The following is a 25,021-nucleotide window of genomic DNA, read 5'->3' on the forward strand; positions in this document are numbered from 1 at the left end:
GTACTCATGAAAAAAATTGAGCAACTAAAATGTCCTTCAGTAGTTAAGTGGCTAAGTAACTGTGGTATAGCCAGACAATGGAATGTTATTCAGCACTAAAAAGAAATGAGCTATCAAGTCATGAAAAGACATAGAGGAACCTTAAATGCATGTGACAGAAACCAATCTGAAAAGGCTACATACTATATGATTCCAACTATATGACATTCTAGGAAAGGCAGAACTATGGAGACGTTAAAAAAAAAAAAATCAGTGGTTACAACCATTATGTGGGAGAGGGGGATGAAAGAGGTGAATGGGTGGAGCACAGAGGATTTTGATGGGTGGAGCACAGAGGATTTTGACGGGTGGAGAACAGAGGATTTTTCCAGCAGGGAAACTGCTCTGATACGGTAAGGATGAAAACTTGTTACTATACATTTGTTCAAATCCACAGAATATACACCAAGAGTGAACCCTCCCATAAACTGTAGACTCTGGGTGATAGCAATGTGTCAGTATAGGCCCACCAATTGTAACAAATGTACAATGTAACAAATGTAACAAATTGTAACCTGGTAGGGGGTGCTGAGGGTTGGGTGGCACTGTGTGGGGTGCCAGGAGGCATGCCCAGAGTCTTTTTACCTTCCTCTCAGTTTTGCTGTGAAGCTAAAACTCCTCTAAAAAAGTCTTTTAAAAATTAAATAAAAATAATCACTAAAACTTGAATAAAGATTAAATAACTGGGAAAAATAGGGCAGAATAGAGCATGGGAAGGGGCAGGCATGATTCCAGGGACCCTGATGCATGTGACCGTGGCTAAGGACCTGAGTGACGTGGAGAAGGCCATGCAGGGACCGGCAAGGATGGCCTGCCACGTGGAGGGAAGGAGCCTGAGTCTGGAGGCAGAAGTGAACTGGCCTCTAAAGGATGGACAGAGGAGGGCCTCATAAAGGATGGGAATACGGAGGAAGAGCCAGGTCGGGGGGGGCTTCACAGGCCATCGTCAGGGTTTGAGCAGCCTCTGGGGGATGTTGAGTAAGGGCCCCTGGAGGTGTGAGTTACACTCCACTCTGGCAAACCCAGGAAAAGCCTGCAGCTTACCCGACAGTGCTGTTGTCGGCTACACGTGTCGTATGAGGTGGAGCTCTTTGAGTACGGTGTCTAGATCTCTCTCACCCAGCACATGGAGTAAGGTACCCCAGGGCCATATGAGGGGCTGACCGCAGATACTGGCCACATAGAAAACCCCGAATTCTTCGCATCCGTGGCTATGCTCTCACGCCCACTCTTTCCTTCCTCCAGAGGCAGGCAAAGTATTCCGAGAACAAGCTGAAGTGCACCAAGGCCCGGAACGACTACTTGCTGAATCTGGCGGCCACCAACGCGGCTATAAGCAAATACTACATCCATGATGTCTCCGACCTCATCGACGTGAGCTCCTGGGGAATCTACGTTGGTGACCTGCCTGGCGAGAGTCATCAGCTGTGGGAGGGCTGGCCCTTGTTCTTTGCTGACATGTGGGGTGGACGGTGGCCCCGGGAGCCCTGATGGAGGAGACAGGCAGGGAGCATTTAAGAGAGGAGTAGCACCCTGTGGCTTCTGCCTCCCCGGGTGGGAGTGGGCCTCTGGCAGCCCTTGCACGTTTGGGCTGGGCAGGTGTAGTTCAGCATGCACTTTCCAGACACCTTCCTCTACACCAGGCCCTTTACTGGTTTTGGGGATAGAGGGGTGATTGTGCACAGTTCATGCCCTGGGGACTTCCCATGATTGTAAATTTGGTTATATGTTCAGCACCCCTGGGGTCCAGTCCTCCAGACATAGGGAAGAAAATAATGAATGAGACAGAATTACACCGATCAGGTTTACCTGGGGATGTTATGTTGGGAGAAATCAGGCAGTTGAAGTAAAAGGAAAATGGAACCCTGGCTCCTGAGCACCAGCTGTGCAGAACGCACTGGCGGGACAACCAGATTTGGGCGGGAATGCTGTGAGCACCAGATCTGGGGCGGCTCCTGTGTCAGCTGTGATGGAGCTGGAGCTGCGTGGTGTGTCTTCATGAAGACAGGCATCCGGCCCAGCAGGTGCTCGGTCAGGCTTCTGTGAGGGCGTCCTTCTCCTCTGGCCCCGGTGCACCCTTTCAGGAAGTCACAGGGTCACCGCTCTTCCCTCCGCGGCAGAGGGACGCATTAGTGTCATTATCACCACCCCCAGGAGAGGGAGCTGCCTGGCCCTGCCGTCAAGTGCCCACCACTCCTGCTTCCAAGGCTGGAGCCCTCCTTTTCCCCTCCCTTTCAGCTTTCTTTTTCACACAGCCCTTTCATTTGTTTATTTACCAAGTTTTTACTGAGTACCTACTAGCTCTAGGTCTTGAGGTGCAAGAGGGGACAAGAGCCAGTGGGTTTGTCCTCATGAATCTCAACCTGCATCACCCTGCTGCTTTAAAGGCAAATGTAATGCCTAGTGGCAGGTGTTAAACACTGAGGGAACACCTGAAGGAAGTGGAGGGAGATGTGGACCCCTGATATGGGACACTTGGTGTAAATTCTGAGTGGGGAGAACATCAAGGAAGGCTTCCTGGAAGAAGTGACCTATAAACTGGAACCCAGAGGAAGAATATTTAGACAGGAGGAGAAAGGAAGAGGCTTCCAGGCAGATGGTATGAGTGTGTGAAGGCATGGAGATTAGAAAGAACACGGTGAGTTTGGGGAGCTGAGAAAAGAACTGCCATTGCCCAGATTATAATCCCACTGCTCCCTCCAAGGGCTTTGGCATGACTTGCGTGGTAAGATTCCAAAGTGCACGAGGCCTTCCAGTGTGGAAGGGTTGACTGTGGAGCAGGAGGTGACCTAAGTCACTGTGACGGCCCCCCTCCACTTCACCACCCTCACCTGCACATTCTGTGTGTGCTCTCTCCAAGTGCTGTGACTTGGGCTTTCACGCCAGCCTGGCCCGCACCTTCCGGACCTACCTCTCAGCCGAGTACAACCTGGAGACCTCGCGCCACGAGGGGCTGGACGTCATCGAGAATGCCGTGGACAACCTAGATTCCCGAAGCGACAAGCACACGGTCATGGACATGTGTAACCAGGTCTTCTGCCCCCCGCTCAAGTTCGAGTTTCAGCCCCACATGGGGGACGAGGTAGGCTTCTCCCAGGAGCCCCTGCTTGAGGCTGCTCCCAGAGGACTGCGGGAAGGAGAGGATGTCAACTCAGAGGCCTGGGGTCAAGTTCTTGGTGCGTGGGCTTCCCCAGTGGAGGAGTTTACTACTAATCCCCTAATCTTGGTGCCTCAAGTCCGCTGCCTGTGGAACTGCAAGACCTTAGCTTCCCATAAAATCCCTCCCAGTTGTGTCTAGAAGACCCCAAGGGAGCCCCACACCTACACTTAGACCATCATCTCGTGTTCTCCCCTCAGATGGTCCTGGATCACCGAAGGTGGGGCCTCAGCAGAGCCACGCTGGCCTGGGCTCCAGGACCCTGAGCCCTCAGCACACCAGCCAGCTGAGTTCCCTTCAGGGCTTGTGCTGCTCACATCCTCATGATATTCTGGGGGAAAAAAAAATGGGAAAAGACACTCGTCATTAGCCCCAAAGCAGCACACTAGGTTACCCAAGTTTCACAGAACTTCCTAACGAAAATCTCTCCTTGAGCTTTTCCATGTCATCCCTCCCTCTCTCCAGGGCTCAAGTCCTGGTCCCCGGAACAACAGAGGACAGCCACCAGGAGTCATATCTGGCTCCCTGTCTCTACCTCCAGGGATAGCTGCCCAGAACTTTCTCCTAGTGGCCCCATTCCCTCCACCTAAGATACCCCACCCAGGCACGTGAGAGAGGGACCCAGCCAGCCTCTGGATCCAGGTGGGAGCTCGGCTGGGCTGTCACTGCACCTGTGTAGCAGGGAGGGGCCCAGAGGCACCTTTGCAGATGCCGTTAGCTGGACCCTCCCGCGGCCCTACTCACTTCCTTCGTTTGCAAGAGATGCCTTCTGTCAGGCTTGCCCACAGCTCCCACACCATCCCAGCCCCTCGTGTCCAGCCCTCTGACTCCTCGGCTGGTGATTGAAGGCTGGGTTGAAAAACAGAGGCCCTCTGTCTCTTATGAGCTCAGCCAGGTGACACCAGGCAGTCCAGCCCACGGTAGTCAGAACGTTGGCTGGACTCGGGGTAGGAGAACTCTATCTCTCTCTCGTCTTCCTCTCCTACCCCCTCCTCTCTCAGTCAGCCCATGTGGGGAGAAGGGCAGCGAGAGGATCGCTGCTCCACAGCTGCCTGTCTGGAGCACCTTCCTGCTGGGCCCATTCCACTGTTTCCCATCCTTCCTTCTTTTCACTGGCTACTCTTAGGCACAGCTTCCTGCCTGGAAGTTCGCCAGTTAGTCTCACTTAATGACATCATGTCAGTAGTGAGCTGTTGTGCGCTGCCCAAACATAGACCACATAGACCACAGCCAAGAGTTGTGAGAGGGCGGCCCCTGGCTCCTGGCTGGCCCTGCTGTTGCCCAGGACGAGCTGTGTGGTCTTGGGCAGGTGGCGTAACCTTCTCAGGCCTGTTTCCGCAGCTGCGGATGGGGACGTTGGTGGCGGCCGGCCCCGGTTCCGCTGAGGTGCCGAGGGCCCGGGGCAAATGCAGGCGGTGGCTGTCGTTTCTGCAGGTGTGCCAGGTCAGCGCCCAGCAGCCCGTCCAGACGGAGCTGCTCGTGCGGTACCACCAGCTGCAGTCCAGACTGGCCACTCTCAAGATTGAGAATGAGGAGGTGAGTGAGCCCACGGCCCCATGAGGGATTCAGCTGCTGCTCGGGGGGAGCCCACGCTTCCCTTGGAAGACGTGTGAAGTCAGGGTTCATCTGTAAGATGTAGAACCATTAAAACCATACCCACCAAGAATCTTTCATGGCATGGGGAATGCTTGTGCATGTATGCTCAATCATGTCCAACTCTTTTGTGATCCACTGGACTGTAGCCCTCCAGGCTCCTCTGTCCATGGGATTTCCCAGGCAAGAATACTGGAATGGGTTGCCATTTCCTTCTCCAGAGGATCTTCCTGACCCAGGCATCCAACCCCTGTCTCTTGCGTCTCCTGTGTCGGCAGGCAAATTCTTTACCACTGAGCCACTTGGGAAGCCCAGGAAATGCTTACAAGATGTTAAAGGAAAGCAAAGAGGCAGTAGCACTCTATGTTCAGTACTATTCTAACCAGGGTACACCAAAGTGTGTGTACATATTTGAGTGTATTCACAGGAGTAGGAAAAAGGCTGGAAGGAAATACTTTGAAATGCTGGTAGTGGTTTTGTCTGGGTTACAAAAATGTAGGTGATATCTGTTTTCTTCTTTGTGCTTTCCTCTCTTTTCTGCAGTGAGTTTATGTTATTTTTATCATCAGAAGTAAGAGTAGGTATTTTGAATCACACAGTGAAACAACCCAGGGCACACTAAACGTGTCACAGATTTCTGAGCCCCACGGAGCTTCTGTCTTACTGTGGCCCGCACACCTCCCTGCCGTGGGTGGCTCAGGGCTCCCCCCAGGTGGGAAGCACCAGCTGGGAGGCTCCGTTCTGATGTGCAATGATGAGGCCACATGGAGACCTCCTGTTGGAGGATGTCACCCAAGATTGTGGGCAGGTCCATCTGTGAGACGTGCAGTCAGAGCTGGAGATGGGGAGTCGTGGTCCCTGTCTTCAGACCTCGAGGGGGCTGTCTTGTGCAGAGAAGGGAGGTTGCTTTGTGTCTTGAAAGAGGATGGAATCAGGGCAAACGTGAACCAGAGTGTAGCTCAGGATGAACAAATCAAAGAAGTCCCTGTGGGGAGGTTACAGACCAACTATGTATTTGTTTCTCAAACCTGAGGAGAGAGAGGATATGGACAGAGTGTTTTCTTCCTTTTTTTATGCCGTCTCTTCCCCCACAGAATTTTAATTGTCTACATGGAGCAGCATGTGCTGTATGTGTATAATAATGTTAATGGAATTTAGGTTGGAAGTCAGGACCACAGAAAGGAGGGTGAAGCACATGTTCCTCTGGGTAGGCTGTTCACGGCTGGGGAGATGCTTAATTTTGGGCCTGAGCTACTGTGAGGCTGTGTTGGAAAGAACTGAGTCACTCAGTTATTCATTCAACAAATTGTCATTCAGCTCATGCTCCTGCTCACCCTCACTTGCTTCAGTCATGCGACCCCGTGGACTGTAGCCCGCCAGGCTCCTCTGTCCGTGGGGTTCTCCAGGCAAGGATACTGGAGTGGGTTGCCATGTCCTTCTCCAGGGGATCTTCCCAACCCGGGGATCGAACTCATGCCTGCCTGCGTCTCCTGCTTTGCAGGTGGATGGATTCTTTACCCACTGAGCCACCTGAAGCCCTATTCAGCACATGCTGCTGCTGCTAAGTCGCTTCAGTCGTGTCCGACTCTGTGCAACCCCTTAGACAGCAGCCCACCAGGCTCCCCCGTCCCTGGGATTCTCCAGGCAGGAACACTGCAGTGGGTTGCCATTTCCTTCTCCAATATTCAGCACATACTATCCTCTACATGTTGTGTTCAGTGCCGAGTTAAGTGAGTGAATGGACAGTGTAGAGTACTTTCTCTCATGGAGTTTATATCCTGGTGAGAAGAGGTGGGTGAGAATGGAAGCACAAAAGCAAACAAACAGCAAATTGAGGACGTAAAATATCAGCCACTAAGTTAAGAATGCGGTTGTGGCCAGGAGGCGACTTCTAAGTTGAGATCTGAGTGCCAAGGGAGACTCTGAGCAGCCGGCAGTCATTGTCCAGTGAGTGTGGTGCAGGCTCTCCCAGGACTGTGTTTGAAACCACCCTCCATTCAAGCTCGGGCCCGCCCTTTAGGCACAGTTCACTGAAGGGCTATGGGGAGGCTGCGGCCTGTGTGTGAAGCCTCTGGGGGTCCCGCTTGGTCCTGGCAGGGGAGTCGGGGCATGGAGGAGCGGGCACACCGTGTGTGTCTCGGGCCGTCTTCCTCGAGCTCTCTTTTCTGTCAGGCTTGTGTGGACTCCGTGGCCGACAGTGTGAGAGTTTGTCCACTGAGAACGGAGCCCCCTGTATCCAGACTGTCTTCTCCCTGCTCAGGATGAACAGAACGGGGAGTGCTTCTAGGGTTGTCCCTCCTCAGGGCCCTGCCCCCCAGGAGGAGCATCTCTGGGGCTGTGTTACCATAGAGAGACACAGACCTCAAAACCTGAGTCCCTTGCTGGGCACAATGTTCTCCAAGATTCTCACTGGCAGAAGTAGGCCCATGACATGACTGAGCTTAGGCAACCCGGCTTCTCCCCCCAGCCAGCTGCCAGCCTTGTTTTCCACATCACCGTTAACAGAAGTGAGCACCTTTGTCCTGCCCACCTCTGGGGGCTTTACGTGGAAGAAATAAAGGAACGATTGGGAAAGGACTTTGAGGTGTCAAAGACATTGTGAGACTACAGGACTTTTGTTGACATTCGGTGTTTCTCTAGGTCAGAAAAACTCTGGATGCCACCATGCAGACCTTGCAGGACATGCTGACCGTGGAGGACTTTGACGTCTCTGACGCCTTCCAACACAGCCGGTCCACGGAGTCTGTGAAGTCGGCCGCCTCTGAGACCTACATGAGCAAGATCAACATCGCCAAGAGGAGAGCCAACCAGCAGGAGACAGAAATGTTCTATTTTACGGTAAGTGGCATCCTGACTGAGAACCTGCAGTCTGTAGCCCCAGTGGCAGTGACTTTTGGGGGGCAGCCCAAATTAGTGGCAGCCAGAGGAACCCCATGGGTCACTTAGACCTACAGTTCCTCCACCATGCTTTTCAGAATAAGTTGTCTGCCTTGGCTTTGTGAAGTGCAGAAAGTGAGCTCACCAGTGGGTAGCATCAGCCTTGATCTTGGATTGACAGTTATTGCAACTTTCCTGTTCTAGAAAAAACACAGAGAGGGTTGTGCTCAGTAGGGTGAGAGGAAAAGGGCTGACAGAGCCAGAGGCACATCCCAAGTAACAACCCCCAAGTTAGGTGTATGGTTGTCATGTCAAGTTGCGTCAAATTTGGGCCTGGACTCTGCAAACAATGCCCTGGGTGATCTTTGCAAATAGCTGGTGAGTTGCCAGCCCTTCATGTAAAATCCCAGATTACTTATATTCCGTTTGGCCAGGGAGAAACAGGGATGAGAGGCATCGGGGCTTTGGTTCAACGGGTGTTTAGTGAATATGCAATGTTGGGTTGGAGAGGATCTTCCATCTGACACTGGATCCTATTCCACCCTGTTCCTGCCCCAGAGTCATGCAGATTGTGCTTGAACAGCCCCAGATTAAAAGCTCCCTCCCTCCCCAAACAACTGTTTTGTTTGGCTTGTGGCTGGCTATGGACATTATAATGTTTTCCCGTATCTCTGTTATCTTCAAAAAGCTTCCTCATGAGGATTTCTGGTCATTGATCTTAATTCTGTTCTCTGGGGCAACCCAGAGAGAGGCTAATTCTACTTGACAGTCTGGCAAGGTTGCAAGGAGCTGGGCTTTTATTTCTCCAGGCTAAACACATCTACTTGTTTCAATCTGGCCTCTTAAGCTTTTGTTTTGAGTGGCCTCAGCATCCTAGTGACTCTTTCCTGACTATGTTCTGTTAGCACTTCTAAAAAGAGACTCCCAGCAATGGAGTGACCAGCACAAAACAGGGCTAAACTTTCATCTCCTTCCACATTAGGGGCTATGCTTCTCTTTTCATACATCCTAAGATTACATTCTATTGTTTTGTTTTAAAGCTAGTATCAGTTAAATCTCTATTCACAGCATACCGCCATTAAACCATCCTCCTATGGGATGTGTAGGTGATGTCTTAGGTAGGTCTTATGTTTATTACCAGTTTGATTTCCTCTTGATGGATTCAGCTCATGGCTCCAACTGTCATGAGCCTTATCTGGTTGCTCATCACAGATGCTGTCTCTTCAGATCTTGTGTCTAGAGATTCAGTAAGTGTGGCTTCTGTACCTTAAAGTTTATTAGTTAAAACAAACAAACAAGAAATGAATTGCTATGCCAAGACCAAGGCCAAAGACAGAGTTGTTCAAAACATGCCATTAGGCTGATATTGATCCATTATTTAGCAGTTTTAGATTGTGGTCATTTAACCAGTGACAAACCCACCCAGTTTTAACATTCAACTCTATTTCTTGCTCATCAAATATCTGTTGAAAGCCAGTGGTTGATGCATACTCCATTTCATTGATCAATTTTGTTGCTTTCAAGAAAGAAAGCAAAGCGAGACTTAGTGAATGAGTCCATGCCAATTTCGGGGGTTCACCACTTCCACTGGGGGCACACTGTGTTTGTAGAGAATTTATGGGTTACAAAGATAAGGGAGGAAAATGGATGGGTATTAAGTCACTTTGGCAGCAGAATCAAAGATGGGAATTCAGCCTGCTTGAAATGAAAAGACAGCATCCATTATGGGGGTCATGGATGTTGTACTTTGATTTAAATATTCAAATTATCAACCTGACTGGTTAGTGCACCTCATGATTTGATGTTGTGACATTATTTAGGTATTTTTAAGGACGTAACACTCCTTTTAAAGCAAACATCAATATGAATGGATGGTATTTTTTCTTTACACATGAAGCCTAGGTGAAGCATAGAAGCAGTAGCCAGGGGCCCAGAACCCCAGGTTGTAATTTACACTAACCAGTGAGTCACCCGCCAAAGCACGAGTTACAGGTTTGGGATTAGAGCTTCATCTGCTTGGGGCACTGAGGCAGGATGGAGAGAACACCTACTTAACCTCAGCTCTGGCTTTCGTGGTAAATTCTTGAACACAGGATAAAATCAGAGGGGATATCACTGGAAGCATCCAGAGAGAGAGCCTCTTGGTGAATAACTATCAAACGGAAGTGTGTTTTTGAATTATGTAAGAAACTTCTTGAAAACGCAAGTTTCCAGACTGCCACCCTCCCTGAAGTGGTGCCCTAGAAATGTGAGGACACCTGGGCCTCTGTGGTGTCCTCCTAGGGTTAGACTCACAGGAATCTGCCTGTGGACACTCTCCCCAGTTGGTGCCTGCACCACACTGGGAGAAGCACCATGAGTCTCCTCATTTTACCCTGAGGAAGGCATGAGGCCCAGAAATGTTCAGAAATTTGATCAAGGTCACACACTGAGTGGTCACTACTCTAAGCAGTTTCTCCCTCTGTGTAGAATGAGAATAGTGATGCTTCTGTCATTTATCATCTGAGATTACAGTAAGGACCAAATATACCTGTTTGAAAACCATCTACAGATACAACAGGGATGACTTAACAACCACAAGACAAGGCCCTAGGAGCTAAGAAAGACCAAGGCCAAGAATAAAGAATGCCCAACCTCCAGAAACCTGCCGGGGGGGTGGGGTGGGGGCAGCAGGGTTCAGCGAGCTCAGTCTTCTCTGGGCACATGTGGGCCTTCGCCCCACACCTGTCTTCTGCAGGTAGAGTGATGCTCCATATGTCCTGAGCTGCCGAGGCTCACCTCTCTGCTCCTCTGTGCTCCATCTGAGCCTCCTGGCTGAGGCATAGAATGGATTTTTGGTGAGAAACTAGCTGGCAGATTTGGGGCAATCACATCCATCCCCATGCCTTCCCCCTTAGGGCCTTGGTCATTGCATTCCCCTCTGCTGAGAACCCCCTCCCTCCTGTGCGCCCACGTGGCCCCTTCCTCACCTCCTTCAGGCTGGGGCTGAAATGGCAGCTTTGCAGTGAGGTCTGCTCCTACTCCCAGATCCTCATTCCTGCCTTGTTTCCATCCCTAGCGTTCACCACCATTGACCTATTATATATTTTACTTACATTTTTGTTAGCTCATTGTCTTTCTCCTATTCTGCTGTGTCAGTGCCGCCAGGTCAGGGGTTCAGCTGAATGTCTCGGCACCTACTACATGTCAGGCACAGCTATAAGCACCAGGGATCCAGAAGGGAACTGGTGTGGACCACGCGTGCAGTGCCTCTTGGCCCAGCAGAGAGGGCTGCCAGCCTGTGATTGGGTGACATGGGGCAAGGGGGGGCCAAGGGAAGCTGGTACCTGTGTGGAGGCGTGACTGAGGCCGTGCTGAACTGGGGGCAGGTAGATGTGTTTCTGTTGTGGGTGCCTTGTTCCCTGGACTGCACCCGGGTGCACTGTGTTTGGCCAGGCCCCTGGACCGGAGGCAGCCTGGATCCCAGGAACTGTGGGCAGATCACTTCTTGTGTGAGCCTCACCTTTCTCATCTGTAAAAAGAAGAAAATCTTATCCCCCAAGTGCAGTTTGGGTTAGTTTAATAGGAACGTCTCCAGAGGCCTGCAGTGCCCTTCCTCCTTCAGTTCTCAGCCAGATGAAAGAAGACGTCCTGAGGCTCCTCTCTGACGGATCCGATAACACGCTCTTGCCTCGGCTGCATGCCCTTGGCCCAGAAGCACAGAGGAACTTTGATCGCTGAAAAAGCCCTCTGCCCCAGCTCCTACCGTCCTCACGTGACAATAGCCCCTTTTACTTTGCCCATCTCCCACCTCCTCCAGCTTTCTTTGTGTTCCGAAACTGACCTGAAATGTTTCATAGGACTGGACAGCCACGCTAGGCAGAGGGGGGGACCTGCTGGAACTGATGCAGAGACCCTCCCCCCTCCACCCATGCCCAGGGCCTCGATGGTGGCTTCCCACCCCAAGATCTGTTACAGAGGCAGAGATGGCAGGACCTGGCCCTGCAGTCTGTAATGTCCTTGTGCCTGTGTCTTACAGAAATTTAAAGAGTATGTGAACGGCAGTAACCTCATCACTAAGCTGCAAGCCAAGCACGACTTACTCAAGCAGACTTTGGGCGAAGGTGAGTTGAGCCGTGGAGGCGGGCACTAGAGGGTCCTCCCCGCTAGGTCTCGATGTGGCCTCTTGAGCTGTTACAGATGGAGGTCCCAGGCACTTGGTAGAATGAGGCTTCGGACTGGGGCCACCTACTGGAACAAGCCGGCTGGGGAGACAGCCTGGTACAGATGCTGAGAGGGGGTCTAGTTTGGCTGCAGAAACTATGGGGCAAACACAAGTCTGAGTTTAAGTTGTGGGGAAGGGTCCCAGAAAAAGTGATAATGGGTCCCCAATAGGTAAAGGGTGGGATCCAGGGCATAGGACTCTGCACTGATGCTTTCTTAGCAGATTCTATTTGCCAGGAACACTAGTGGAATTCTAGGTCCAAGAAGAATTCACATATGTAAGGCAGAGTTTGGTCCTTGAGGGACCTGGGGACTAGACTTAAAACTCTCGAAAAGTTTCCAACGATGGTTGGAATAAAATCCCATCTGCTTCCATGGCACATGAGACCTGAAATCATTTGACCTCCGCGTGCTACCCTAACCTCATCTAGTTCTCCTCCACTCTCCTACTGTACTCCAGCTGCAGTGAACTCCCTCCTGCGTTTCAGAGCTCAACCAACTTATTCCTGCCTCAGGGCCTTTGCATCTGCTGTCTGAAATGCCCCCCTACCCCATATCTTTGTGTGGATGGCTCCTTATCCTTCAGCTGTTAGCACAGATATCACTTCCTCAGTGAGACTCTGCTGTCCTAGCCTCAGGGAATCACCACCTCTGTCCCAACACTCTCTCTGTTTGATTTTCTTCATCTCAGTGGCCATCATGTGAATTCAACCTCTTTATCATCTGTTCACCTGCTTATTGTCATTGATCACACCTCCACACCCAATAGCATTATACCTTCAGCCAGAGTAGGAACTTCCTTGCTTGTTTCGTCCACTGCTTTATCTGTAGTGCCTAGGACAGTGCCTGACTCATAGTAGGCGCTCAATTAATAGTCACTGAATGAATGTTGGATGGAAAGATCACCAGAACATGAACTAGAAACCATCCAAGATCAAGGATGTTTCAACTGACAAAAAAGGCACACCCTAAGAATTGAAAATTATATTTTATTCGGTGGAAAAAACTGAGGTCTTAAGCCCAGGGTGCAGTATCTTAGATAACTCTGAGAGACTGTTCCATAGAGACAAAGTGAGGAACCAGGACATTTAGGAATTTTTGCAACAAAGACGAGGTAGTCAGAACACCAAAGGATTGCTGTTAATCGAAGAAAACGTGACATCTCAAGTTAAGGAATTGGGGCTCTTCTATGTATGGGAAGGTGCAAGAGTCTGGGCTCCCTGAAATCATTCTGTTGATATGTGCCTCAGCTCTCTGGGGCCAGCATCCTGTTTTTGTCCTCCTGGTTTCCTCGGGGTGCACCATTGCAGGGAGCCAGGGCTGGCGGCTGCAGTGTCTGAGGATTCAGTGGTGGACGTAGCGTTTCCATCCTGAGTTCCCTTGGGGCTGTCCGTCACGGTTGGCTGTAGTGGCTGATGGGTGCAACGTCCTCACTGATATGGTAGGTGGTATTTTTAGTGCACAGGTGGTTTAGAGCAAGTCCTGGTGGCCCTGGGGCTTGGTATGAGGCTTGACTTTGAGCAGAGGAGCTGACCTGGGGCTTCTGAAGCTGGTAGGCCACACTGGGAATAGCCTCATGTTCTGTTTGGAGCGGTCTGTTGGCTGAAGGATGTGCTCGACTGACAGGAAAGAAAACACGGGGTCTGGGAAATATGGGGCCAGTATCAGAGAGGCGAAAAGACTTCCCAAGGTATCAATGCCACTGGATCCTGAGATGACAGCTTGGAGCAGTTTAGAGATGTCCCAGGAGTCTTCTGGGGAACGAGTGCGACAGGACAAGAGCTGTGCTGGGCTGTGGGGCTGGTAGTCACTGCTGCGGGTGTTTGCCATCCACACTGCATCCTCGCCCTTCGCTGGCTTGCTCTCTTCTCCCCCTGGGTGCACATTCTAGTGGCTGTGCCTGGGTCACACAAGTCCTGTTCACTCACATTATCACACAGAAATTCTGAATAAATTGCCAGGTGAACAATGCAGGCTCTGAGGACTGTGAGTCCCAGGAGGGAGGTTTTACCGTGGGCCCAGAAGAGCAGGAAAAGCTTCTAGGAAGATGAATAACTAGGGCTCGAAGGAATAGCCAGGACTTTGAAACTATCACCAGTGGAATTTTTTTCAATCAACTTTATTGACATATAATGGAAATACCATAAGATGCACCCATTTTATGTGTAGACATCAGTGTTGACAAACACATACACCCAGGTATAACCAGCACTTAAAAGCTCCAGCCCCAAAGAGACAACCCAAAAGTTCTCTTGTGCCTCTTTGCAGTCAACCCTCACGCCCCCCCACCCCCCATCCTCCACTTGAAGCCACCACTGATCTGATTTCTGTCGCCATAGACTAGATTTGTGTGCTATAGCTGGTGACAGCTGGGTATCTTTTGGGGATGATGGAAACATTCTGTTTCTTGATTTGGGTGGAGGTTAGACATGGGTGTTTACATTTGACAGAACTCATTGATTGAGGGAAGGAGTGGGGAAGAGTGAGTTGCAATGAGCTTTTTCTTCATTCCCTGCCCCCCACCCCCCGCAACCTTTATATTCTGCTCATCCTGACATTTCAATATTGGACCAGGAGAATGGGGCCATGGGGGACTGTGGCTAAAACAGAGGGAACCAAACCAGTGAGAATGGAGGGAAAGGGAAGAGACACAAAGTCCTGAGGGCAGCTAGGATGAGTGTATGATGGAGCAGCTTTCACAGCTTGTAGGATCGGTTTTTCTGGTCATGGGACTGGGTGCTGAGGGGTGTTTCTCATGAGCCATTTAACAGAAGGCAGGTCCACGTGAGTTGCTGACTACTTGTGTTTTCGAAATCAGACACCCTAGATTTAGAAAACAAGATGTTCTTTTAAAAAATAAGATCCCAGTTGAGAAAGTGCTTCTCTCGAGCTTCCCTGTGAGTGCTATCAGATGCAAGCTTTTATTCCTGCTCCTGCCTGAGTGGCCTTAATGAGATATTAATAATAATTGGTTTTGGTTGGTGTGACTCTTGACCCATTTGGTCTTCCAAGTGTGTTTAGCCTTCAGCTGCGTCTTGCTCTGAGATATATGAGTCCTTCTCCTGAGTTTTGAGCTGAAGAACAACAAAAAACAGGAAATGCAACTTCAGAAGTACAATGGCAGCTAAAAAAGAGCCATCTAGAAGAATTTCCATAGTCCTGTTTTCTTGCAAGCCAGCAGTGAGCAAAGTCCACTGTGCTGCTTTTGATATCTGGCACAGGTCTTGTTAGACTGGTCAGTTCTGGGGAAGTTTTTTCTTATTTTGACAAACTTTTTATTTTAGAGTAGTTTTATATGTAATGTTGCAAAGACAGTACAGTTTCCATATATTCTACATCCAACTTCCCGTATTATTAACATCTTCATTTAACATGAGTATGGTACATTTGTCACAATTAATATATACTGATAAATTATTATTAACTAAAGTTAATAAATTACTGAATTACTGAAAAAACTGAAGCTGAGACCAAATCTTCAGTCTTTTTTGTATCTCCCCCTGCACGATAAAGATACATGTGGATTCTTAGGGCATTGAGGGAGAGGGACGAATTTGCACTGACTTAGTTTGATAAAGCTCAGAACCTTCTAATTTACTCCTCTGAGAGTCGTCAGATGAGTCCTCCCTACCTGGACGTGTTAACTCTTCCGTTCAGTAGAAAGTTCTTGTGAGAGTGGGTCTAGGGTAGAGTGACACCCGCATCAGTGGCCTTTTTCTGTCATCTGAGAGCTGTCTCATCTTGGGAGGAATAATCTGGTTGTTTGAAAACAGGTGAGAAATATGGGGCCAAGTGAAATGTCTTGGCTAAAAAAGATACAAGGTTTTTATTTTTAAAAAAGGAAATGAAATATCATGTCTAGTGCCTCAGTCTCTCTCAAGTACTCTTTTGACAGCACGCCTCAGAGAAACCACAAGCTGGAGGAAACTCTAGGTCTTCCGGGTCACCCTCACTTAGAGGCGAATTTTTGAACATAACTGACCCCAGGAATATAAGTCAAAATGCTTCTAGGTGCCCTGTAAATTGGCATTCCTTGTTACAAATGTCACTGCCACATCTTGGAAACAAGAACGCACACCCTTATGTGCCTTTGGCTGTTGCTACGTCATTTTATTGGCTAGAGAATTCTTAGTTTATCATCTCTGAGCCTTAGATTTCTGACCTTTTATATTGCTCTGGGTAATCAGTAAGCTCCAGGGTTTACACCTAAGATACAGTGGTTTTTCAATTTACTCTAGCCGCTCAAGGGTACATGGTGTGTTGTCTATAAAAAGGAGTGAGACATAACCTTTTCAGGCTGAGATTTAATGTCCATTACAGAGCAAAATGTCCACCAGGACCAGACAGTCTGACCTTCTAGAAAATGACTGAGCCACCAACAATAAAGAATATTTTCACAATCCCAAGAGTCTCAGATGGTAAAGGGCAGAGCATTTTTGATTTCTGTTAGAAGTTGAAACACCATATTTCAAAAGATGTTAGTAAAGGGGTTCCTGAGAGCTAGAATGTGAGTCAAAGCTGAAGGAGAATCGATTCCATTTGTTGCCAGAGCAAAGTCTGTCTTGAGTGTGTTCTGACATTCCACTTCCAGGACCCAGACCCTTTGATTCCTACCTATTCCTTTCTTCCCTCCTAGCCTGTATTTGTCCATTCATCTGTCCATCCACCCATCAAAAGCACAGACTCTGTGCTTGGCTAGGACTGGGGGTACTGTATATATAAGACAGACAAGGTTCCTGCCCTCCTGGGGAAGAGAGACCTCAAACAGGAAACAAACCATTAAGTAAAGAATTGTAAATGTGGTAAGTGTCCTTGAGTAGAAAATTTGGGCTGAGATAGATAATAGTTGTGTATAGGGTTGAGGAGCATGGGGCACCTGCTTTAATGTGGGTGATCAGAGAGGTCTCCAGGGGGAGGGACATTTAAGCTGAGACTTCTGAAGGGTGGGAATGTGTCTGCCACATGAAAAACTGGGGAAAGGGTGATGAGGCAGAGGGAACAGCCCATGGGAAGGCAGGAAGGGATGAGGTGAGGTTGAACAAAGAGAAGAGCACTGTGCCTGGACCACAGTGAGTAGTACATAGAGGAGTGGGCCAGTCCAAGAAGAGGTGGAGCAGGAGCCTCTTCCTAGGTCCCCTCTGTCAGTCAGAGTTGCACAGTTAACTACATCCCTAAGGGAAATGACATGTTTTATAGCCAACCCAGGCCACTGGCTGACCCTTTCCTAGGTGGGTTACCATCAGCTCTCACCGGGGGTCTTAGGTCTATGTGAAAACGTGACTCAAATTGGTGTCTGGCAGGAATTTGCCTCAGACCCCAGACACACAGTCAAACTGAGTAGAGCAAATTTTCTTGTTTTACCCCACTTTTCTCCTTTTCTGCTTTGGCTTCAGTTCAACCAGCTGCAGTAACTCTTGTAACTGCTTGTGGCTTTGGTCAGGAATTAAGGAATTGTGTGCTGATTTGCTCCAAGTTTTATTTTCAGACTTCTCTCACTGTCTTCCTCCCTTCATTTTCCTCCCCAGCTCCATTCAGCATTGTTTTCCATAGAGAAGCATAAATACGCAGTTCTTTCTTCTATAAAGTCTCTTCATGTGAATACTGAATGCGATTCTAGAATCTAGAGCAATGCAGTTCAATATGGTGGCCGTGAGTCACTTATGACTATTGAACACTTAAATCGTGGCTAGCCTGAATTGAAATGTGCAAAATGAGCATCAGATTTCAAAGAGTTAGTACTATACACATATGTTTATATGTGTATATATAACTGTAATGGGCTTCGCAGGTGCCACTAGTGGTAACCCGCCTGCCAATGCAGGAGACATAAGAGACTCAGGTTCGATCCCTGGGTTGGGACGATCCCCTGGAGGAGGGCGTGGCAACACACTCCAGTATTCTTGCCTGGAGAATCCCCATGGACAGAGAAGTATAGTGGGCTACAGTCCATAGGATAGCACAGAGTCGGACACAACTGAAGCGACTTAGCACACATGCCTGCATATACCTATAACATCTTATTAATTTTTTATATTGACACATGTTGAAATAACATTAAAATTAATCTCATCTATTTCTCTTTAAGTTTTGTAATGTGGCTACTAGAAATTGTGGCTTGCATTTTATTTCCATGGGACAGTGCTGACTTAGAGGTTCTCTACTGCATCACAAAAAAGAATGAATTACTCAGTCATGCTATGGATGAACCTCAAAAGCCTTGTTATGTGAACAATAAAAAATAAAATATATGTGAACATGGCCCTACAAATAGGAGGCACGGAGGATTTAATAAAACTCAGTTCTCCCCAGTAGACCATACCTTAGGCATAATTAGATTTCCCATTACATAAATAATTAAGTTCAAGTGTGAGTTGTTTCACGTTTTTAGAAAAAGATGAATGTGCACCGGTCAAAAGTAAAATAAACAAACAAGCAAAAACGAAAACAAAACCAACAATTAAACATAATGTACACTTTTCTTTCCAGGCGAGAGAGCGGAATGCGGTACAACCAGGTAAGGGCCGGGGATCCGGTTTCCCGCACCTGCCGCCCGAGGTGGGGAGTGGGAGGGGGCAGGAGGCGCAGGAAGGGCGGGGAGGGTGGGACGCGGCGCTGGAGCTTGGAGCAGCCGTTTCAGGGAACAGCGCCTCACCGTGTCCCCACGGGGGTGTGACTGTGCTGAGAGGGGAAGCAAGGCCTTTGGCTGTTCTGCTCATTCCAGATTTAGACTGTGACAGGGAGGGAGCCTTTCAGAGCTGCTCCGGGAGGTGGGTGTCGTCCCTGGCGGCGCTATCCATCAGATGGGGGGAAGGGACCGTAATATATATTGCAGAGTAGGGCAACCGGAAGCCGGAGTTTATGAGGTTGCTGTCCACCTGTCTCCCCATCCGTTCTATGGCTGCCGAGCGAACTGCCGAGGAGGGTGGGGGCGAGGGTGCGGGGCGGGACGGAGTAGACCGGGGTCCCGGTTTGCCATTGCTCTGGATTTGGCCGGAATCCCGCACCAGCGCCACGGGCACACGCATGCGCATATTCACACTAGCGCGCACAGCCCCCGCTGCTGCAGGCCCTGGCTTCCGACTTCACCGCCCTGGGATGGACTGGTGGCGGAGCCCCTTGCTCGAGAAGTAACAGTGGACAGCTTCGCTTTCTCCAGCTCGCTCACCATTACCCTCTGCGCTTTCCCCTGAGCAGACCAGAGCCAGTGAACACTTTCACTCAGCAGCGGATAGCTGAGGGTCTGACTTCAGGACTGGACCTTTCCTTTACCTGCAGAGAATTTAGGTCCCTAAGCAGCCCCATCGCTGCCTGGGTACCTTAGAGCCCATCCGTTTCCCCATCCCCAGCAATGCCTGTCCCACCGCCCAACATGAATTTAGTGGTGGCCTCAAGACCTGCACTTTTCCATCATGTGACCACTGAGGTCTAATTTTTGCCTCATTCTGGGCCCAGTGACCCAGTGACATCCTTTCCCCACAAGTTCCTCCCAGTGGCTCGGAATCCTGGAAAGCTGTCCTATTTGGCAACAAGAAGGATGAACCAACTCCCTCCTCATCTGGAATGGAGTTGGCTGGGAAGAGGCTTGGAAAGCTCTGAGGTTTTCAGTTTACTGAGCCCAGGGTGGGAGACCAGGGACTCTTCAGAAGCTTAGTCTGTGCAGCCGTTCCTCTGGGACCCGGCAGTCTGGGAGCACTGGGACGATTCGTGATGCCAGAGGAGGCCCTCCCAGCACGTGGGCCAGCAGATGTGCAGGCTTACTTTCTAAGAATCTTTTAGAAACAAATTCCTTTTTTAAAAATGAATTAATTAATTAAGTTTATTTATGGCAAATGTTGCCTTTTTAAAAAAATTATTTATTTATGGCAGGAGAGTGTTGTCCTTTAAAAAAAAATTTTTTTTTAAATCTATCTGTGGCAAGAGAGTGTTGTCATAGTCCCCAAACACCAGAAGCTACATTTTACACCAAAGTCTGCAAATAGTGCAACAGATGGGGGATGAATTGAGCCATCCCTCACTTCTTCCTGATTCCTAGAACTCATGAGGGAATAGTGGTTCCAGCAGATTGTAGGAGAGATCTGTCATCAAACCCTTGGCGAGGTCCCAGGATGTTCCTTAGAGAAAAGTTGAGGGGTTTTGCTTTTTTAAAAAATAAAGTCCCCTGAGATGTTGTCTTCCACACCCTCATGGACCTAGGGCCTGGGAAATCCAAGCTAGGATTACAGACCTCCCACTTAGATACGCTGCACTGCACTGTACTAAGCCGTAAATCCAGCCATCTGCACTTTGGCCCTTGGCCAAGGTCAAAGGCAACTCTCTTAGTAAACGAAAAGCTTCCTCTTCTAAAAATCATTTTTAACTTATCGTAGAGTGCATTGCTAGCTTGGAAGTATTTTTAAGATTAATCTTAAATGCCCCGGGTGAGCTGTTTCTACACTGTGGCCCTCTTTATTTCCCATAGTTTCCTGTCAAAGGTCAGTGTCATTTTGGATGATTGGTTGAGCAGATCCTCTCAGCAAGCTGCCACTGGCCTTGTAGAGATAGACCAGTTTTGCACATGGGCTGCAACACGTTGTATTTTTTTCTCACACTTTAGAATGTTATCTTAGAATAGCCCCAATTCATAATAACCCTGTAATTAGCATCACCGCCTTAATGAACATGAATTTGAGCAAACTCCGGGAGACAGTGAAACACAAGGAAGCCTGGTGCACTGTAGTCCATGGGGTCTCAAAGGGTCAGATACTATTTAGTGACTAAACAATAACAAAAAATTAGGCAGACCAGATACAATAATACACTTGAAAGATGTATAGTAAATGGCAAAGTCAAATGCAAATGTAAAGTTTGATTATGGTTCTTCAAACCATTGACTGGGTTCCCTAACTTAGAACTTGCTGCAAGTCTGAATTAGTGGTGGAATCACTTGAGATTTCTTGTCTACAAAAATGCAACCACATGCACACCCATGGGCAGCCTCCGAGAGCCTGACCATCATCCAACTATAATGTTGCTGCCATTTTGAATTTTGACTCCCATGTCTGTGAGGTCGTCTAGGAAAATCACCATCCTTTTGGTCACAGAATAATTTTGAGGCCAAGTTCTGTGTTGCTAATGTGTGTGAATTTTCATCTTGGTTGGAAGGCAGAAAGGGGACATTGGTCTCTGGTTTCTCTTTCTTCCTCTCCGTGGCTTTCTCTGTTCCTGTTTTCCCTGCCTCTCTCTCTCTTTCTTTCCTTTTGCTCTGCAACTGAGCAGCAGAAGAGATGGAAGGCTTAGGCTGCCCCACTTTCCTTGGCTGAGCTGCCCCTCTGCTCCCCACTTTGTGCCCCACCCAGCACTTCAGTAAGTCGGGATCAATTTGATGTCATGCGAAGTTGGGATAGCTACGTTTCCTTGTCAGAGATTCTGCTCTGTGCACAGAGTACCACACTAAAGGAAGAAATCCTGATGTGATTCCAACAGTCCTTTGCTTTCTGGATTGGGCAGGAGAAATTTTATAACTCAGAGGAAAAAAAAATTCCTTGGGACTTAACTTTATGAAATAAATTTTAAAGGCACCCTAGACTTTTTTTTTGGTGTTGGTGTCCAACACCTGCATTGAGTCTCTACTCTTGTTGACCATGAGAGTTTAATAGATAATTTAATGCGATTGCTGGGTGTTCTGTGGTAAAACCCATTTCCCCACATCCACACTCACACCAGGACCTGGAGTAGGAAGAGCTGACTTCTATTCCTGTGACCTTGGGCAGGTTTCTTAATCTCTCAGTGGCTCATTTGCCTTATGTTTAAAGTAGGTTTAATAGTTCTTGCCTACTTCTCAGGGTTGCTGTGAGGATATCATGCAGTGTGAGATAATGAAATGATCGGACACGTTCAAAAGCAGAGACCCAAATCACCATGGGAACGAGGTGGCTCAGCTGCTACCCTCCGGTTATTAAACATAAAACCTATGGCCCCCTGTCACATTTCTAGCACTCTCTTTGGCATATGTAAATTCAAAAGCAGATCTATCATAAGAAATACTCACTCTCACATGCCTTTATCCTCAAAAAAATAAGTAACTTGTGAAAAAGAAATGACATGGACTTAGCTAACCAAATTGACATAGATCCAAGATCGGCTCAAAATAACCTTGCCTGTTGTCTCTTTTCAACGTTTTGGTCTGTGCTGTTATTTTTGGTTCCAATGTTTGGGTGGCATGAGATTTGGATTCCACTGTCTTTGCCCATGCATGTCCTGGAGCTAGCAGTATTTGCTCAGTATTCAGACACCAAAAGGAAGCTGATCTGTGAAGTAATTAGCCTCCAACTAATAAAAAAAAAAAAAAAAAGGAAGCTGATCTGAGTTCCCTTGATGGTGGGGCTGCTGAAGCAGACAGGCGAACAAGGCCAGTGAGCAAGGCAGTGTGAGTCTCATCTCCTTGATGGGCTCCACAGCACGTATGATTTATTGCCCATTCACAGAAATCAATCAAGACGTGGGGAGCCCAGGTCTCTGTTCGTCACACATGGACATTATCTGTGTTAGGCTGGGTCCCCCCTTGGTACCTCCCAAACTGTGAGCTAAGCTAGTTGAAAGTGAACTGTGTCTCTTGGTTAGGGGTCTTCCTCCTAACCTTTAAAAGTCCTTTGACCTAGAAGGCTGGCAGCATTGAGTCAGGCCAACTTGGGTGGTGAAAGGTGAGCAAATAAGCCAACACAGGCATATGCATGTGAGCAACTCTGGAAACCGGTTCAGTGTTTGTGGCCATCTCACTGTTGTTGGTGAACTGTGGTGTGATCGCCCCTCCCTGTGGCCGAGATGGAGCGAGCACAGGGAATGGAGATCTTAAAGTCAAGCAAGACACTTTCAACCTGACCCCCCAGTCCTCTGCTGGCAAGGGTTAATGGAATGGATGAGTTTGGGCAGGATTTGGGAAAGTGCCCTAAGGTTCCATGACTGACCTAATGGGAAAAATCTTGGGCTTAGAGCCAAAGAGGCTTAGTTTGGGGCCTAGCTCTGCCCCTTTCCCACTCTAGGGCTCAGTTTAGGCCTCGGTAAAATGGGGCCACACATGCAGGGTTAAGCTGATGTTAAGTATGACAGTGAATTTGAAAACACTAACTGAAAGTGTACTTGACTAAAGGACAGGAGATAATCCTCACCTGGGGGCCCCCAAAGAAGCTGCAGCTGCCCTCCTGGCATCAGTTTCTTCATCTCTAAAATGAGAATAATAACTGCCCGGCTCTTAGATCAATGGAATAAAGATTAGTCAAGTGCATTTGAAATGCTTAGTGGCATTAGGAAGATCAGTGGCCCGGTACATCGGGAGCTGAGACTCGGTGATGCGTTTAAGCCAAAACAATGAAAATTAACCCTTCCAATCATCTTTGAAAGTCTCTTGCTTTTTTCGGCTACAGGTTACATCTCACTCCTGACTCCCCCTCCATCTGGTTAGCTTTGTGGAATGACAGCCTCTGATTGGAGTTTCAGTGGTTTCCCCGACAGTGCCCACCACCCCTCATAATGTAGAATGCATTTGTGTTACATGAGCCTTGGTCCTGCCTGACACTGTGGATCAGTTAAGACACCTTTGAACATCCAGAGGCCTTCAGATGGAGCATTGGGCACCAATGCACTGGGGGTTCAGGCCTTCCATTTGCATTTTGTGTTCTCCTTCAGTCGTGGGTTACAATAGCGTCTTCCCCCATTGTATGTTTACCTTGGTTGCTTTCTTGATTTCTTTTGTTCCGTTTTCCCCTAGGCCCCCCTGTCTTCCCCCTAAACCACAGAAAATGAGGAGACCTAGGCCTCTCTCAGTGTGTAGCCATAAACTATTTAACGGCTGTATGGAAGCGTTCATTAAGGTACTTGCTGGGGAGCCACGGAGTCCGCAAACGTGCCCAATGTAATGGCAGCCTTTCTCCACCTCCTACCCTGGCCAACAGCCCTGCCCCGACCTACTGACAGACTGACATCTGACCAACCAGAACTTTCCATCTGGGCCCTGGGCCAGGCCATGTAGCTGGCTGGTCTTCCTGGTGGGCTGCTTGTAGCTTCAGAGGCACTTATGTCTCTGATCTGTGGCTTCTAAGAGTGCCTCCCCTTGCTTCTCAGCCCTGGCTGAGTGGGCAGTGGGGAGGGCTGTCAGTCCTGCTCCCCTGCTTGAGGAACTATAGTCCTGACCAGGCTGAGGGACAGTTAGAGAAACCCCCTCACCTCCCGTTGCACACACATCTCCCAGGAGCAGACTGGTTGGAAGCAACAGAAAGGAAAACCCTGCGTTGTATAACAGTGTATTTTTACACAAGTGGTTTTTTTTTTTTTTTTTTTAAGTTGAGAATAGACCAACAAAGGAAACACATATGATTTGTATGAGAGACAACCCTTCCACCTTGTTTTGCTTTTTGTGAGGCAGTTTGGGAGAAGGGAAAAGAGATGAAGTAGTCCTTATAGAATTCCAGGTTAACCCTTTACACCTTAAACTGAAAAGGAAGGTTTTCATTTCAGTGAGTTTCTCTGTTCTTGCTTCTCGGCTGCTAAGGGTGAAGGATCAAGCCATCCCAGATAGAACAGCTCAAGGCAAGTTAAGATGGTGATGGAGGTGGGAAGGGTAGCAGGTGGGAAATATCCTCAGGGCAGATGCACTCTGAACGTTACTTAGAGGAGCAGGAGGAAGGTCCCTGCCAGTTACTGGAAGCCCGCCACCGTCTAACAAAGACACTGACTGCAGAAAATAAGACTCATGTGAGTCAGGAGAAAAGGCCCTGAAGGCTCCCAGGCCCTGCCTGAGACACGTTTGGAGTGTTGGAGGCTGCCTCTGCTCCAGCTGTTTCTCCTCCATCCCCAGACAGGGCGTTCACAGGACTTCCTGGGCAGGGAGGGTCGGCCTCAGGTGTGGGAGGGGATGTGGGCAGGATCAGCCTGGGTCCCAGGACTGTCTCTGCCTGTGAACTGAGTTCTGGGAAAGGGAAAGGGGGACGGGAAGACCCCAGTTGGGGGTGCCCGAGGAGTGGGAAACAGCAGCTGCTGCTCTCAGATGCCTCAGAGGTGGGAGGCCTGGAGGACCCCAAAAGGCAGGGTGCTGCTGCTGGGTGCAGCAGGAAAGGGGCACTGTTTGGAGGTGATCCCTAGTGAGCAGTTTGCCATCCAGAAGATCACGGGAGGAGAGGG

The 25,021-nt window shown here is 48.9% G+C and overlaps 1 protein-coding gene across 3 annotated transcripts in view; it reads left to right on the forward strand.

Annotated features, from left to right (window-relative positions):
* SRGAP3 (SLIT-ROBO Rho GTPase activating protein 3) overlaps positions 1 to 25,021 on the forward strand; it is a 247,967-nt gene that overhangs the window by 182,732 nt on the left and 40,214 nt on the right. For all 3 annotated transcript variants that reach the window (XR_009690322.1, XM_061128036.1, XM_061128037.1), the window contains exons 6-12: positions 1,285 to 1,413; positions 2,900 to 3,121; positions 4,631 to 4,732; positions 7,430 to 7,627; positions 11,685 to 11,769; positions 18,356 to 18,383; positions 23,613 to 23,715. Coding sequence is in view for 2 of the 3 variants with exons in the window: in XM_061128036.1 (XP_060984019.1) it covers positions 1,285 to 1,413; positions 2,900 to 3,121; positions 4,631 to 4,732; positions 7,430 to 7,627; positions 11,685 to 11,769; positions 18,356 to 18,383; positions 23,613 to 23,715 (867 nt within the window). In the remaining variant the exon portion in view is untranslated. The remainder of the gene's footprint in view (positions 1 to 1,284; positions 1,414 to 2,899; positions 3,122 to 4,630; positions 4,733 to 7,429; positions 7,628 to 11,684; positions 11,770 to 18,355; positions 18,384 to 23,612; positions 23,716 to 25,021) is intronic.

Source organism: Dama dama, chromosome 24, assembly GCF_033118175.1.
Source record: "Dama dama isolate Ldn47 chromosome 24, ASM3311817v1, whole genome shotgun sequence".
NCBI classification, from domain to species: Eukaryota; Metazoa; Chordata; class Mammalia; order Artiodactyla; family Cervidae; genus Dama; species Dama dama.